Raw genomic sequence first — 16,354 nt, 5'->3', positions numbered from 1 at the left:
CTTTCCATTCCTAATGGTAGTTACTCAAGGTGAAATCATTTTCTAAAAATCCCTTACTTTTGTTTGGTACTTACAATTTTAAATCCTTTTGTATTTGAGCCTGGTGCTGCTTTTAAGAGCAAACCCATGCAGGTTTGCAGAGCAGGCTGGCAGGGCTGAGGTCGTCATGTGTTAAATGTCACTGTAGCACAGGGACACCTCCGGTTTCTCTTTTGAGCGTTCTCTGCCTTTCCATCCACAAGTGCCGGCTGGCTGAGTGGGTGCTGACCTGGGTGGGGCCAGAGGGGGGTCCCCTCCAAGGGGGGTAAGTGACAGGGTGTGTGCTGGCTCATGGGGTCTCCTCAGCACTGTACGTGTCCTGTCCTTCCTGAAATGCAAGTGATATCCTGGAGGTGGGGAGGACTTGATGTGTAGACCGTCCTTTGTGTGGAGGGCCTTTGTTCGCTGCTCTGCCCTGTGAACTCTGGAGTCTTACAGCCTGTGACCCGGGTTGCTATGGGCCTGGGGTGTGGTTCTGTGTGTGGACAAGTGTGCAGAGGCCTGCGGGCAGCCCTCGTTCGTCGCCTGTGTCTACGGAAAGGTCCTTCCTGGCAGCGGGGGCTGTAAGGGAAAGGCCAGGAGGCTGAGGCCTGCTTGCCACTGTTGCAGAACAAACATTGGACCCTGCCCATGTGGCGAGAGTGGGGGAAGTGAAGGGACAGGTCTGGGAGAAGGGGGTCCGAGAGGCATCTGGATCGCATGGGTTCCAAGCTCTAGCAGCAGCTGGGACCCGTCAGAGGTTACACTCCGGCTTCCAGCCACCTTCACGCTGTCAGACTGTTCCGAGTGGTGGTTTCACTGCCCAGTAATACTAATTTCTGCAGTTTGTGAAAATCCTGTCAGCCGCTCTTATGGACACTTATCTCTGAAAGAACTTGGAATTTATATGATGTATCATCCTTCTGTATCTTTTATTGATCCCTGGGACTCCAGTGAAATGAATGGCACAGTCTCCGGTTCTCACACCAGGTGAGCAGCCTGGAGGCCTGCCAGGCCTGTTGGGGTGGGGGTGGGTGCTGGCCGGACCGTGGGAGGGAGCTGGCGGAACAAATGCAGGAGGCATTTTAATAGGTGTTCACGGGCCATCATTTTTTTTAAATGATCTGGAGAAATGCAGGAGATACCAGAACTATAACTGGCATAAGGTGTTCAGTGATTCTTATTTTAAAATTTGCGGAGAAACCACCCCTCCTATCTGGGTTCAAGTAGTTCAGTGTGTGGTGGGCGTAGTAGTTCGAGCAGGACGATTTGGGCAGAAGTCTTGAGCTGCTGACAGTCCCGGGCACAAGCGTTTTCCTGGGTTCTGCTTGTTCTGTTAGGTCCGCTTCCCCGGGAAGAAAGGAGCCCGTTCGCATTTGCTTTTGGCCTAGTTATCTCAGTGGTAATTATTCAATCCTGTGATGATTATTGCATTGCCAGAAACATTAGTTTTTGTTTTTATTTAGATTAAGCAGTGATTTTTCCAGTGTTGGGCCCCCCAGACCGACAGCATTAGCATAAGCTGTGAACTCGGTAAAAAGGCACATTCTCAGGCCTGACCCCAGATCTAAGTGAATCAGAAGGCCACGAGGAGGGGCCTGAGAATGCCCTTTTAGACTTTTTTTATTTTTAATTTTGTAAAAAAGAGAAACCCATAAGATTTATTGTCATAACTGTTTTTTTTACATTGGTTTCAGGTGTAGGTACAGTGCTTTGACATGTTTTATATGTTATAGTGTGTCACCCCCCTAATTCTAGTAATGACCTGGGATGGTGCAAACTTATCACAGTGTTATTGGCTGTATTTCCACTCCTCCTTTTCATCCAGCCCCCCACACTCTCCCTCCTGGTAATCATCCCTTTAGTCTCTGTTTTATCTTAACTATTTTTAAAATATATATTTTATTGATTATGCCATTACAGTTGTCCCATATTTTTCTCCCTTTTATTCCCCTCCACCCTGCACCCCTCCTCCAACCAGTATCCTCCCCACTTTAGTTCATGTCCATGGGTTGTACATGTAAGTTCTTTGGCTTCTCCATGTCCTATACTATTCTTAACTGCCCCCTGATAATTTTATACCTACCATTTATGCTTGTTATTCCCTGTATCTTTTCCCCCATTCTTCTACCTTCCCCTCCCCCCTGATAACCCTCCATGTGATCTTCATTTCAGTGATTCTGTTCCTGTTCTAGTTGTTTGCTCAGTTCGTTTTCTTTTTTTAGGTTCAGTTGTTCATAGTTGTGAGTTTATTGGCATTTTACTATTCATAGTTTTTGATCTTTTTCAATTTCTTAGATAAGTCCCTTTAACATTTCATATAATAAAGGTTTGGTGATGATGAACTCCTTTAACTTGACCTTATCTGGGAAGCACTTTATCTGCCTTTCCATTCTAAATGATAGCTTTGCTGGATAGAGTAATCTTGGTTGTAGGACTATTCCTTTCATGACTTTGAATACTTCTTTCCAGCCCCTTCTTGCATGCAAAGCTTCTTTGGGGAAACTCCTTATAGGAACTCCTTTGTAGATAACTGTCTCCTTTTCTCTTGCTGCTTTTAAAATTCTCTCATCTTTAATCTTGGGTAATGTAATGATGGTGTGCCTTGGTGTGTGATTCCTTGGGTCCAACTTCTTCGGGACTCTGAGCTTCCTGGTCTTCCTGAAAGTCTATTTTCTTTGCCAGATTGGGGAAGTTCTCAACTATTTTTTCAAAAAGGTTTTCAATTTCTAGCTCTTCCTGATCTCCTTCTAGCACCCCTATGATTCGAATGTTGGAACATTTAAAGTTTTCCTGGAGGTTACTAAGCGTCTCCTCATATTTTTGAATTCTTATTTCTTCATTCAGTTCTGGTCAAATGTTATTTCTTCCTTCTAATCTAAATTGTTGATTTGAGTCCCTGTTTCCTTCCCTTCACTGTTGGTTCCCTGTATATTTTCCTTTATTTCACTTTGCATAGCCTTCACTTTTCCTCTATTTTGCAACCATACTCAACCAATTCTGTGAATATCCTGATTACCAGTACTTTGAACTCTGCATCTGATAGGTTGGCTGTGTCTTCATCGCTTAGTTCTGTTTTTGGAGTTTTGATCTGTTCTTTCATTTGGATCATATTTTTTGTCTTGGCACACCTGTTACATTGTAAGGGGTAGAGCCTTAGGTGTTCCCCAGGGCAGGGCAACTCATGTTGCTGAGTTATGGCTCTGTATGTGGGGGAGGGGTCTGAGAGGGAACAGTGCCTCTTGCTTGGCTCTCTGCTGGCTTTGTCACTTCCCCCATTTCCCACAATCGAATTGGGCCCTTCTGGTGCTGATTCCCAGGTGGGCGGGTTTGTGTACGTTTTAGGACTCTGTGGGTCTCTCCAACAAACTGTTCTGTGAGGCTGGGAGTTTCTCCCACCACTGCAACCCCCACAGGTTTTTACAGCCAGAGGTTTGGAGGCTTTATTTCCCTTTGCTAGAACCCTAGGTGATGTGGTCTGTCCCCTCCCCTGGTGTTCCTCCTGGTTTATCCACATGCAGATGTGGGACCGTGTGTACTCTCTGCCTGGCTGCCTGTCACCTTCCCTCCTACCAGTCTGAATGAATGTTTCTTCTTTAACTACTTGGTTGTCAGACCTCCATACAGTTTGATTTTCTGGAAGTTCTGGCTACTTTTTGTTTTTAAATTTGAATTGTCTTTCCTTTGGTTGTGTGAGGAGACAAAGTGTATCTGCCTATGCCTCAGTCTTGGCTGGAAGCCCTATCTTAAATGTTTTTAAGTGTAGAATTCAGTAATGTTAAGTATATTCACATTATTGGAAACTAGGTCCTGAGAAGTTTTTTTCATTATATAAAACTAAATCTTTATACTCATTAAACAACTCTCATTTCACCCTCCCCCTGGCCCTTGGCAATGGCCATTCTACGTGCTGTCTCTGTGAATCTGACTACTGTGGGTACTTTATATGAAGAATCATAGTATTTATCTTTCTGTGTCTGGCTTATTTCACTGAACGTAATGTCCATAAGGTTCATCCATGTTGGAGCATGTGTCAGAATTTCCATCCTTTTAAAGGCTGAATAATATTCCATTTTATGGAAATGCACATACACTTTTTTTTTTGATTTTATTTATTTATTTATCTTTAGATGGGAAGGAGAGGGAGAGAAACATCAATGTATGGTTGCCTTTCGTGCGCCCCTGCTGGGAGTTGGCCTGCAGGGAACCGGCCTGCAATCCAGGCATGTGCCCTGACTGGGAATCGAACCGCGATCCTCTGGTTCGCAGGCCCACACTCAATCCACTGAGCTACACCAGCCAGGGCCACATACACATTTTTTTATCCATTCAATCACTGAAGGACATCCAGTTTGCTTCCATCCCTTGGCCATTGTATGCAATGCTGCAGTGAACATGGCAGAGCAGACATCTCTCTGGGATCCGGGTTTTGTTTCCTTTGGATACACACTCGGGTGTAGGATTGCGGGATCTCAGGGGACCTCTACACTATTTTCTGTAGCTGCTGCCCATTTTACGTTCCTACACTCAGGATATGCACTTGCAACACATTCCCAGGTAATGCTAGCAAACATTCAAGTTTGAGAACCACTGGATTAAAACGAGGATGCTGCCCTTCTCCCCAAAAGTTGTTATGAATGTTGCCCAGACCTGGTTGTTCAGTTGGTTGGAGCATCATCCTATACACCAAAAGGTTTTGGGTTCGATTCCTGGTCAGGGTACATACCTAGGTTGCAGGTTTGATCCCCAGTGGGATGAATGTGGGAGGCAACTGATCGATGTTTCTCTCTCACATCAGTGTTTCTCTTTCCTCTCTCTCTCTGAAATCAATAAACATCTTCTTGGGTGAGGATTTAAAGAGTTGCTGTAAATGCTGTGAAATTTATGTGAGAAATTAATGTTGTTGGGGTATGTTATCCAACAGGTGAGCCGCCTCCTGATTTTGGGAGGGGCCAATGTGAACTACAGGACAGAAGTGTTAAATAACGCCCCGATCCTATGCGTCCAGTCTCACCTTGGCCATGAGGAAGTGGTCACTCTGCTCCTGGAATTTGGTGCCTGCCTGGATGGAATGTCGGAGAACGGCATGACCGCCCTCTGCTACGCGGCAGCTGCTGGCCACATGAAGCTGGTGTGTCTGCTGGTCAAGAAGGGGGCAAGGGTAAGCAGCAGAGTTATTGACTGGGCCAGTCTTCCCTTTGTCTCTACTTTGTTGAATTGCAGTGAATAGAAATCGCCCCGTAAACAGAAAGGGCAGAGCTCAGGCACTGCCGTGTGATGTTGCCTGAGTGGGTGTTGGAGTGTGCAGCCGTGGAGGCAAAGGGGCCTTGTGTCTTGCTTCTGAGCTCTTACTCTGCTTAACATTGCCCAGGGGAGGCAGCGTCCCAGGCAGGTCCCTCAGCACCGGCCCCCAGGGGCAGGCGCAGGGCCCTCCTTTCAAAAGCCTGCACGTGTGGACCTGGAACTTAACACAGCAATGATAGGTTGAAGAGATTTAAATGTTCGATTTTTTTTTCTCACCTTATCCAATTTCATTTCATGACTCTTTTTAAACAATAAAATGAGTTCCATGGGTCTTAGCCCAGAACCCTCATCTCTCCAACTACCAGCTGGGCAAGTTGTTGAGGCTGCATGCCTCTGGCTTCTCGTCTACAATGTGGGCAAAACAACAGTACTACGGGCCCTTGTGTGAGCATTAAATAAGTCAGTGTGTTAATGTTTTTATTCAGTGCGTTACTGCAAGAACATCCGTGTTCCTAGATTGAATGAGGATGGTGCTGAGTGCAGAGTGAACCCACGTGGAGCATTTCATTGTGGCAGGGAGGAAGATGTGCTTTGAATGACAATAGAAATAGATTGCTGGTATTTGCCTTTATGTTAATTAGGATATTTAAGGTTCAACAAAAAGACATTAGACTTTAGTAACAAAGGGAGCCTTTTTTTTTCTCTCTCAACACACAACATTGGAATGGCTGAACTTCAGCTTAGCTCCTGGAAGAGGAGGGTCGCTGTTAAGCTCTCCGGTGGGCGAGTTCGTGCTCGTCCCTACGCCTCCTTTCCCCATCCAAACGTGACCTCGCTTGCTTCATTTGGAGGCTAGCAGCCCTGCCTCCCCTGCCCTGCATCCCAGCAGAGAGGTCTGTAGGAGGAGGCCAAGGATCAGCGCATCCCCAGAATTTACAAGGAAGGAGAGGCTGTACTCTATGCTTCTCTCCCAGCCTAGGATTCCCGAGTGTAGACGGGGAGTGGCATGTTGTCTGCTGCCTTTGGACCTTCAGGAGGCATGGAGCACGCAGATGCTCTTTGTGTCTAGCTGGCCTTCCCAGCTTTGTAGCCACATTTGACATACTGACTTGTCCCTGGTCGCCTGCTTGCACAGGGCCTCCTTCCCCAGTCAGACACCACTTAGAGTCTCTTCCTGACCTTCCTCACTCAGAGCTGGGGTTTCCAGATCCTGCCCTCTTGCCGGCTCTCCTGGCTTAGTGACTAAAGAACTGCTCTGCTCCCCCGGATCATAGCTTGTCACAGCGAATTTAGAACATTCCACTCAAGGGACTGGAGTTGGTAAACACAGGCCTTTGGCTGAGCTTTTGGTCTGTGCCCTCACACCTGCTTCCCAGAGAACCTGGAGCTCTTGGTTGTTTGCTGAAGAGACACGGAGTGGGCAGGGTGGCCTGTGATGGTGAGTTCTACAGGCAAACCCAGAACCTGGAACAGTGCATTCATCATGTCCAAGTAATTCCAGCGGGGATTTGGTGTATTCCAGAAAGACACACTGGAACAGGAACCTCATGTACATATGCTGTGGGATGGGGTTTGCACCCCTGTTTTCAGAGAAAAGGTGACCTAAAGTGTGACTTTTCCTGCTCCTGCCTTCCAGCTGGACCATCTAGATAAGAAAGGCCAGTGTGCGCTGGTCCACAGTGCACTGAGGGGCCATGGCGACATCCTCCAGTACCTGCTGAGCTGCGAGTGGTCAACGGGTCCTTCGCAGACAGGCGCACTGAAAAAGAGCCAAGCCCTGCAGCAGGCATTGACGGCGGCCGCCAGCATGGGCCACGGCTCGGTGAGTGAGGATGCACATTCCTTGTTGGGAACCTGGAAGCTGTAGTCCAGTGGGGCGGGTACCTGTGCCAGTCACCTTCTTCTGGGTACCAGGCTGTGGCGCATGGAAGAGACAGAAGAAAATGAGGATTTTCAGAAACTGGAAACCCTTGGTTTGACCATGTTTTGCCACAGTCCGGGGCTTTGACACCCCACCCTTCCCATGAGTGGAAGCCCAGAGCCCACAGTGTCGGGTGTGCGTGCGTGCGTGCTCCCACGATGGGGGCACACACCCCCGTGTGCCCCTCATAACACTCGCAGTGTTCTTTCTCTGTTTCTCCTAGTCTGTTCCTCCCTTCCTTCCCTCTTCTACTTTTATCCTCTTTCAGCCTTATCGGCCGCCCCGTCCCCACACCCCACACACACTTTGGTTCATTCTTTTTGTCCTCGTGGTCTTTTAAAGAATGATCATGTGGGATCTTAATTCTAAAATTTTCCTCGAGTGCACTGAGGGGTTTAAAAAGCACAGCATCAGCTCTGTCACAGCCTGAATGCCCGCCGTGTGCAGTCCCTGCACCAGAGGAGGCCTTCCTGCCGCAGTGCAATACGGCACGCACTTCTGGGAGGTGTCGGCAGTCCTGCGTCTGAAGGTTTAATTGTCATCTCCTGACCAGTGTGTCTGTGAGCTTAATCATGCCTTACCTGCTGCCTTCCATGCACTTCTCACTCTGTTAACCTGAGGCAATCAGAGTTGCCAGTATTTGGTAAGAGTTTTCCCCACAATGATTCAAAGTAAATTTGGGTGCAAAGCTGGCTGGCTGGTTGCCTGCCTTTTGGCATTTAAAACACAAAGGCAGCATATACAGCCAGGTGCACACACACACACACACACATGGGTGCATGCACATTAAAAATACACATATACAGCCCTGGCTGGTATAGCTCAATGGATTGAGCACGGGCCTGCGAACCAGACGATCGCGGTTCGATTCNGGCAATCAGGGTTGCCAGTATTTGGTAAGAGTTTTCCCCACAATGATTTAAAGTAAATTTGGGTGCAAAGCTGGCTGGCTGGTTGCCTGCCTTTTGGCATTTAAAACACAAAGGCAGCATATACAGCCAGGTGCACACACACACACACACACATGGGTGCATGCACATTAAAAATACACATATACGGCCCTGGCTGGTATAGCTCAATGGATTGAGCACAGACCTGCGAACCAGAGGATCGCGGTTCGATTCCCAGTCAGGGCACATGCCTGGGTTGCAGGCTGGTTCCCTGCAGGCCAACTCCCAGCAGGGGATGCACAAAAGGCAACCATACATTGATGTTTCTCTCCCTCTCTCCTTCCCCTCTAAAGATAAATAAATAAATAAAATCTTTTAAAAAATACACATATATGATATACATCCATGCAGTATATTGCCACAAGTTGAGTGCAGAAACACAAGAGAATACAGTTCTTAAGAGAGACATGAGAGATTTACAAAAATATGCAACAACACCCATCAACCTCTGTTTTAGTTTAGGAAAAAATAGTTCCTTAAAAAACACATTTTATAAAAATGTGTTGTTATATATGATAGGTATCTGATAAACTCAGCTTGTTTGAAAGCTGGCTGGGAGGAGTGCTGTGTAGAAGCAGCCTCAGCCCAGCCAGTAACCGCTTTTCGGAGAAGGGCAGGATTCACTCACCAAAACCCCCGAAGGGCACATTGCATGGGCTGCCTAATGCTGCGGCATCAAGTGACCCAGATCTCAGAGGCGTAAAACAGCACACGCCTATTCTTTCACAGACCTGGAGGTCAGGGGGCTAAAATAAGATGTTAGGAAGCCAGCGTTCCTTCTGGAGGTCCTAGTGGGGAATGGTTTTTAGCTTTTTCTCGTTTCTAGAAGCCACCTGTATTGCTTAGCTTGTGGCCCCTTCTTTTGTCTTCAAAGTGCATCACTTGAGCCTCTGCCTTTGTCTCCCATCCCCCTCTCTCAGACATGCGTTTCCTGTCCCTCTTATAAGGAAGTGGTGACATCAGGTGTATGTGAGATACTCGCCTAGGCCATTCAGGTTAATTGTCCCATTTCCAGATTTGTGATCACATCTGCACATTTCTTCTTGCTACGTGAGGGAACATTCCCAGGTTTGGGGATGAAGGTGTAGGCATATCTGGGGGCGTTGTTCAGCCTACCACTAAGGGTGCAGATCGGGAGACAGGAAAATGGCTTCGCCGTCCCCTTCTGCTGCTGCTCGGGGCGGATGCTGGCTGTGGTCTGGGCACATCGATCGTCTGTGAGCCAGGTTCTGCCTCCACCCCTGCGGCCCCACCTGCCCTTTGGTGGGGCACGTGCCTGTGTGGAAAAGAATAGCAATGCTGTCGGGAGAGAAATCATTTGGACAATATTGTTTATTTTGTTGAAGAGATGTGCATTTCCTTGTCTTCTTCCCTTGTGAATATGGAGTCACCATCTTCTGGCAATTTATGCAGAAACTGCCCTTTCTGTGATCTCCTGGGCCCGGGCCCTCTGTTGATGGGGCTGGCGTATCTGGGTCATGCTGGAATTCATTAAAATTCTGAGTACCTGTAATCCTGAACAACGTTGCTGAAATTCACTGAGAGATTTTTTTTTTAATCCTTCCCCGGGTGAAAGTGTGAATAGCGTATGAATTATGCTTGAAAAGGTTTTCATTATATTTTCTCTGCTTGTGCAGCATGAGATAATCGTGGTGAGAAAACAACACACCCTCTCCTTTGATACGAGGCCTCTAATAAGCACATATGGCTCTGAGAACTCATTAAATCACCTTGCCACTCCTGACAGGTGGTCCAGTGCTTGCTGGGGCTGGAAAAGGAACACGAAATAGACGTCAACGGCGCGGACACACTGTGGGGAGAAACAGGTAATTACGGTTCCGTGGCTCACGGTCTGGACCAGCCTGCTATTTGGGTCCCATTTTAGCCTCATTGCCTCGTGAATGATTTGGGGTGCACATCGTCCTGTTGCTGCTCTACTGTGAGGCATTTGAAGCTTACAGCTTTTAAAACTTCCCAAGTGAGCAGTAAAAAGTCGCCTAGAAGCATACGAAATTTGAATCTTTTCAGACTAGCAGTTCCTGTTAATCTGATGAATGTCAACTAGAAACAATGCATCTGATGAATGTCAGCCAAGGTACCTAACAAAGGTGTTCCCTTAACCTCACCCACAGGGTCTCCTCTGAGCAGGGCCGGCACTGCCAGCCCCGGCTGCAGATGCTGCAGATGCTGCAGATGCTGCAGATGCTGATGGGAGAAAGGCTGTGGCCTGCCTTGTTGAATGAGAGCAGGACTCGGGCCTCGGGGCCCTACTTAAAATACTGAAAACAAGCTACCAAGTCCATGTCCGTTGCTGAGCGGTATGCATGTTTCACCGTAGCAAGGGAGGGAAGCTTGCAGTGAGTGTGTCTTAATGAAGATCTGAGTTGGCGACCTGTCAGCTTGTTACGGAGAGTGCTGCTTTGAGGTTTTCTGTTGGACTGAATTGGTATTGGAATGTACCAATAGACTTGAGGGTACAAGTCGTCGTTGAAAAGATGCAGCCGACGGTGTTGAATGGGCATTTGCAGGGGACTTACTTCTCAGGACTTCTGCCTTTCCAGTGCATATTCGTTTCCACGTGCTTCTGAATTATTTCCTAACAAGCCAAACGGCAGCGTGTAGAGTTTGTCAGCTAACTCATGCTTAAGAAAAGCCTCAGAGAGTTTGGGAGCGGGTGAGGTGCAGGCCTGCACCTCAGGGCCTGGCACCCTCCCCAGGGGTCTGCCACCTGTGGCTGGCAGTGCTGGTGTGGTGCCTTGGGAGCTGGCCTGGTGCCGGCTCCAGAGAGAGCACAGGACCCCAAACAGGGTTGGATTATGCTTGGGGCTAAATGTGTGGACTTCAGTGTTGTCCTTAATTCTTCACGGAGTCTTTTCCCTGCCCATTTAAATGGTATAGGCTGCTCTACACTCTGAAGAAGAAACAGTTCCATCCACTTCCATCTTGTGTTGTGGGTGGCAGAGTAGGAAAGCGCGAGACTTCGCTGTGTGCTTAACCAGAAGGCCCACATCCCTGCCTTTTCATTGCTGAGCGTAGCCACTTTGGACCAGTTACTCTGCCTCCTTGGCAAATGAGGTGAACAGTGTCTGCTTTCCAGGGCTGTGGCGAAGACACACATTCTTGTCCAAACGTACCTGATGATGGGAACCCCAGCATGCGGGTGCCTAGACATCCTGATTTAGCAGGTCCAGGGGGGCCGGGACTCTTTCTTAACAGGCATCCCAGGTAGCATCAGGTGACTTGCGCTTCAGGACCCTGGTGAAAGCTGTGCGAGGTGTCCAGGTTGCGGCGACACAGACTGGGAGGTGCCCGAGGTGGCGATGCGGTTAGTGCTAGTAGTAGCTGATGGCGCACTCGGAGCCCAAATGGGAATCTCCAACCTTTACTGCCGACAGCGATTTTTCTTTCTGGAAGAAAAACCCAGAGAAGGGCTGCCTTTGAGGGCTCTGCATGAGTGGTCTGTTGTGTCTCTTGATGACCTGTCCTGAATTTCAGGACCGCTGTCCCCCTGCCCCCTCTTGAGAATCTGCTAGGCTGATGGCTGAAGAGTCATGCAAAACACTGATTCCCATAGGTCTTAATGAAAAGAGGAACTGCTCAGTCCCACCTTCCAAAGCATAACCTTCAGATCACTTGCAACCTACAAGTAGTTCTCGTCCTTCCTCGGCCGGCTTCAGGGTGAAGTTCATCAACCAAGAGTTTGAGGGACTCTGAAAAAAAAATTTATTCACACCATTGAGCAGCATTTCTCAGGTGTGCGGGGCTCCAGGGGCTTCCTGTGGGCTGTGTGTCAAGAAAATCTGTCTCGCCTTCTCTGTGTTTCCCATCTGCCACCTTTCTCCTGCGTTCCTTCAGAAATGAGCACCCTTGTCTGCTCCCCTAATCCTCCTCATTTCCTGGTCTGTAGTTGTCAAAGAAGGCTGTACTTGGAAATCCTGCAGAGGAAGTTTTAAATGAGAGCATCTGCAAATTTGGGGCACTGCCTAGATCATGAAGTCCTTGTTTGGGATTCGGCCACGAATCCCAAACAAGGACTTGTTGGGGAGGGCCCACGCTCCCCAACCCCCTAGGCCCCCAGAACAGAAGTCCCAGACAATGAGAGCACGGATGGGTGTCAGCTCACCATCCTCATTCCCGCTGAGCAGCAACCTGGCCGTGTGGCCTGTGCCGCTCTGAGCCCTGCTTCTAAATGCTATGGACGCTTGGAAGTGAAAGCAGTTGTTTCGCTTCCTGGTTCTGTTTGGTCCTTGTTCCTGGGTGTGGTCAGTGGTGCTTTGTGTCTCAGACACTCAGGAATGGAGCTTGTCTGTCTCCAGCCACAACTTACGGGCAGGATCTTGAGCCTGATTCTGTCTGGAGTGTGGGAAGAAGACAGAACAGCTGGAGGCTCTGTGTGAATAATGCAGTTCACTATTTGTCTTTGAACACTTGCGTAAGTTTATACCAGTCTGTCAGTGTAGCTTCAGCTATGAATGGCATGGCTTTAAAGTACCAGCTGATGGGGTGACAAGGCAGGGTCTCCCGGGTCTGTTTTTGGCTCACCTGCCTGGCTTTGAAGGGCCCATTGTTTTCTGTGCAGTGACACGGCCCTGTTTGGAGCACAGCCACTGGCCTGTCCTTCTCTGACAGCCACGTTCCAGAAGGGAGACGCTAAATCTGGGCACAGAGGCCTTCCCCACTTTTCTGCGAGGGCAGGCCTTTGCAGTCCCAGTGTGTGTACTGTATTCTGCAAAAGTGTGGTGGTTGTGCCCAGTGCTGACTGGAAGGAGCAGGCCATCTGTGAGGGGATGACAGCTGAGGAGGGGGCCCAGGGAATGGCAGACTTACATGAGGTTCCTCGTCATTCAAGTCAGTCCGGGTGGGGATGGTGGGAGTAGGGACAGTCCTGTGTCTTTAGTACCGGGAGCGTCTCCCTGCTGATGACCCAGAGTCATCAGAAGTCATCACAAAGGGGATGGTTCCCGTCTTAGGTTTGAAGAGACAAGAAAGCATGTAAGATTTTAAAGGCACTCATCTGAAGTGGTAACAGTGTTTAGTGTAGGGTTTGTGGCAGTAAATCCACAGCTTTCAGAAATCGCAGACTATCTGTACCAGTTTTAGAGAGGTAAGTTTCCCTTTTCCCCAGCGTCTGGGGCCACTTTCTCTTTGTGTTTATTTGATGTCGAGAGCCCAGCTCTTCAAAATCAGGTCTTCAGTCTGGCGGCTCTTCAGTGCGTCTCCTCGTGCTCACTTGGACAGAGAAGCAGTGGGACCCACCGGAGAAACCTCGGGGCTGCTGAGGACTGGCCTTGCTGGTGTGTCTCTGCACGCAGCAGCTCTGCCCTGCAGCCTGCCCGGGCCCTGTGTTCATAACATTCACAGGCTTGGTCAGACTGACTCAGTCTCCTGGTTCTCGGGCAGCTAGGACTTAATGAGAGCCCATCAGATGCTCGTGTGCTCTCGGTTTTTGGCATTCCACGGCCGTGACAAGTACATGCTGGCGCCCATGAAGGCCCGAGCTGACAGAGTTCCTGTTCCCACGCTGGTGTTTGATGTCAGCTAGCCCGGCCTTAGAGGATCAGAGATGCTGGATGCTTACCCTGTGACCTCATGCTGTTACAAATCGTCGAACTGTCTTTCCAAATTCCAGGCAGCTCTCCTGCCTGTGAGCCTGCTGTCTCAGTTTCTGGTCAGAGCTGCTCGCTCTCTGCAGGAATAGAGGCCCTTCTGTGTAAGCATTTGCCGGTGTTTGTGCAAATAATGCATCTTGTAAGTGGAGCCTTCCCTACCCCTGACTCCTTTAGGTCATTTTGCATTTCCCTTTGTAGCACTTGTCACTCATAAATTTGCTTATTTGGTAACAGGCTGTTTCGCCCAGATTGTGAGCTTCAGCAGGGCAGAAATTCCCATGCTTCTTGTGCTCACCTGTGTGTACGGCGACTGGGCCCAGTCTGGTGCTGGCCAGTGGAGTTTTCTGTGATGACAGGGACGCTGTCTCTCATGCTGTCCCACCTGGTAGCCACTCACCTAGTCTGGCACTTTCACATAGGTGTTGACCGAGTGGACAAGCGGGTTTATAGAAAACAAAGCCATGTAATTTTAGGGTAGGTAACATTCACTTTGCATAATACTTGGGAGATGTTTGGTTGTTGGAGAGGCAGGGAAGGGGCCGGCCTGTGAGTGTGGCAGGACGCTGGATTGCGTCTTTAGGAGCACAGTTATTAGCAACCCAAGGTGGTGTGGGCACGAGTTCTGGAGGCCCTGCCCATCTTTGTGTCCATGCCGTCTCCCTTCTTGCCCTACCAGCCAGACTGCAGGCCCTGGGATGTGTTGTCCCTTGGAAACCTTCCTTACCCTCTATCGCTGGTCTAATGGCCAGAGACCTGGGCTTTACCCATGGGTAGGGCGCCACCAGCAGGCTGCTCCCGGGACTGCCCTGACCAAACTGTGGGGAGGGCGCTGCAGCAGAGGTGGTTAGACATGTGGCTGAAACGCTTCCTGTAAGGGTTTTTTTATGTTGGCCGTGCTGTTTTAGTTGGCAAATACTTTCTCAAGAAGGTTAGTCATCATAGATACTATATATTTTTTATGCTAAAGCTGTTAAAATCACCTTTTTTGCCTCTACTTCCACAAAGGGCTGAATTTTGACCACTGTAAATTGAGAAGGTTACGTGGCCACATCGCCCTCCATCTCCGTAGCACGCTGAAGCAGTGCACTGTCCTCTAATTCTGGTCAGAGACCTGGACACGACCTTGCGACCCTTGGAACTTGAGTCTGTGGCTTGGCAGTGGGGCCAGGGACCTTTCCAGGCCAGCCTTGGGGGAGAGGGTCCTCACACCTGTTTCCTCACTGAGCCATGAAATGTCGTTGTGTGTCATCCTTGATGACTTCCAAGTTTCACTGTCGTCTCCACAGCACTGTTTTAACTCCCCGCCCGGCCCTGCCTGTCCCCCCGAGGGGAGGTGCCCCTCGGTCTGAGCGGCAGGTGCACCCGGCCCCCGATGTCTGAGCTCATCTCGCCCAAGGCCGCCCAGAGCACAGTGCACACCCCAGGGACTGGGGGCCCAACGATTGGGTTAGAAATGACGCGTTGTTTGTTTGAAGAGTACTTTATATTTTTGGGAGAGGGAAGGGCTGTTATTTGGTAAGAATTTTAAGTTTTAAACTTAAAACTTACTGGATTGTTTGGCATTCACATTCAGGGCGGAGTTTCAGGGAAAAGACTGGAAGGAAGCATTTGTCCATTGCTCTTTGGGGCACGTGGAGAATTTGTGTTGAGGAATTTGCTAAAGCTGTCTTGCGGAGAAAAGCTACGGGACTTGAGACTCGATTATTTTGGAGGGCCTGAGCTTCTCACTGGCACTTGTCAAGGCGTTCCTGCCTCCGTTAGGGTTTGTTTTAAGGAAGGTAAGGTGAGCAGAAATCCAGGTTTCTGTCAGTCCAAACAGAGGCAGACGTTCTTGATTGTCCTTGATGTAAAAGCATGAAAGGGGGGTAACCCAGGACCCTAGAGGCTGTGACGGACAGGGTAACCCATGACAGGGTGGGGGAATCCAGGGTCCTGGATGGTTGAGAGAGGGGTAACCCAGGACTTCGGAAGGGGACGGAAAGGTTAGGCTAACACAGAACCCTGGAGAGTGTGGGAGGGGGTGGCTCAGGACCCTGGGAGGAGGGGAGCCCTGAAAGAGGAAGGGCAAGGTGGGGCGTGTGGGACTCTGGGGGAGGCGTAACCCGGGCTCTGGAAAAAGTGTGGTGGGTGTGGGGGTCACCCTGACAGGAGAGGGGATTGATTCGGGGTAAGAACTGAGGGCACTGGGTTTGTCCACACCCTGTCCCCTTCCTGTTCTCGAAGACCCCTGGGGCTGGGCCCTGACGTGGGGATGTTCTGGAGACCACTCCTGCTGCTGAGAGGAGGAGAATCAGCTGGCCTCTGTGACCCTGCCTGACAGGGCAGAGGAGGGGTGCAGGGCAGGGCACGTCGAAAACCGAGCGTGCACCTCAGGTACAACAATGCCTGGTAGCTCGACCCCTTACGGGAACTCTCTTCACACCTTTATCATGTTGCTGTTGCTGTACAAAGACATCATTCTGGCGCGTGGTTCCTTCGTAATCCTTTTTAGAAAAAAACTCTCCTTGTTCAACACAGAAACGTCCTCCTGTAGATTTTGGTGGCCTAGAGCCTCTTCACCCACAAACACTGCCTGCCTGGTCTTTCAGTCACTCCTTGGGCTCCCGACAGGT

At 49.4% G+C, this 16,354-nt stretch overlaps 1 protein-coding gene across 1 annotated transcript in view; it reads left to right on the top strand.

The window, feature by feature from the left end:
* Positions 1 to 16,354, top strand: part of TANC1 (tetratricopeptide repeat, ankyrin repeat and coiled-coil containing 1) — a 221,335-nt gene that overhangs the window by 186,915 nt on the left and 18,066 nt on the right. Inside the window, exons 17-19 of the mRNA XM_037044651.1 lie at positions 4,943 to 5,179; positions 6,899 to 7,084; positions 9,881 to 9,959. Coding sequence (XP_036900546.1) covers positions 4,943 to 5,179; positions 6,899 to 7,084; positions 9,881 to 9,959 — 502 coding nt within the window. The remainder of the gene's footprint in view (positions 1 to 4,942; positions 5,180 to 6,898; positions 7,085 to 9,880; positions 9,960 to 16,354) is intronic.

The sequence above is a fragment of the Sturnira hondurensis genome, unplaced genomic scaffold (assembly GCF_014824575.4).
Source record: "Sturnira hondurensis isolate 20B ecotype Veracruz unplaced genomic scaffold, ASM1482457v3 Scaffold0004136, whole genome shotgun sequence".
NCBI lineage: Eukaryota > Metazoa > Chordata > Mammalia > Chiroptera > Phyllostomidae > Sturnira > Sturnira hondurensis.
The sequence above is the reverse complement of the archived record's forward strand: the minus strand, read 5'-3'. Positions and strand labels throughout refer to the sequence as shown.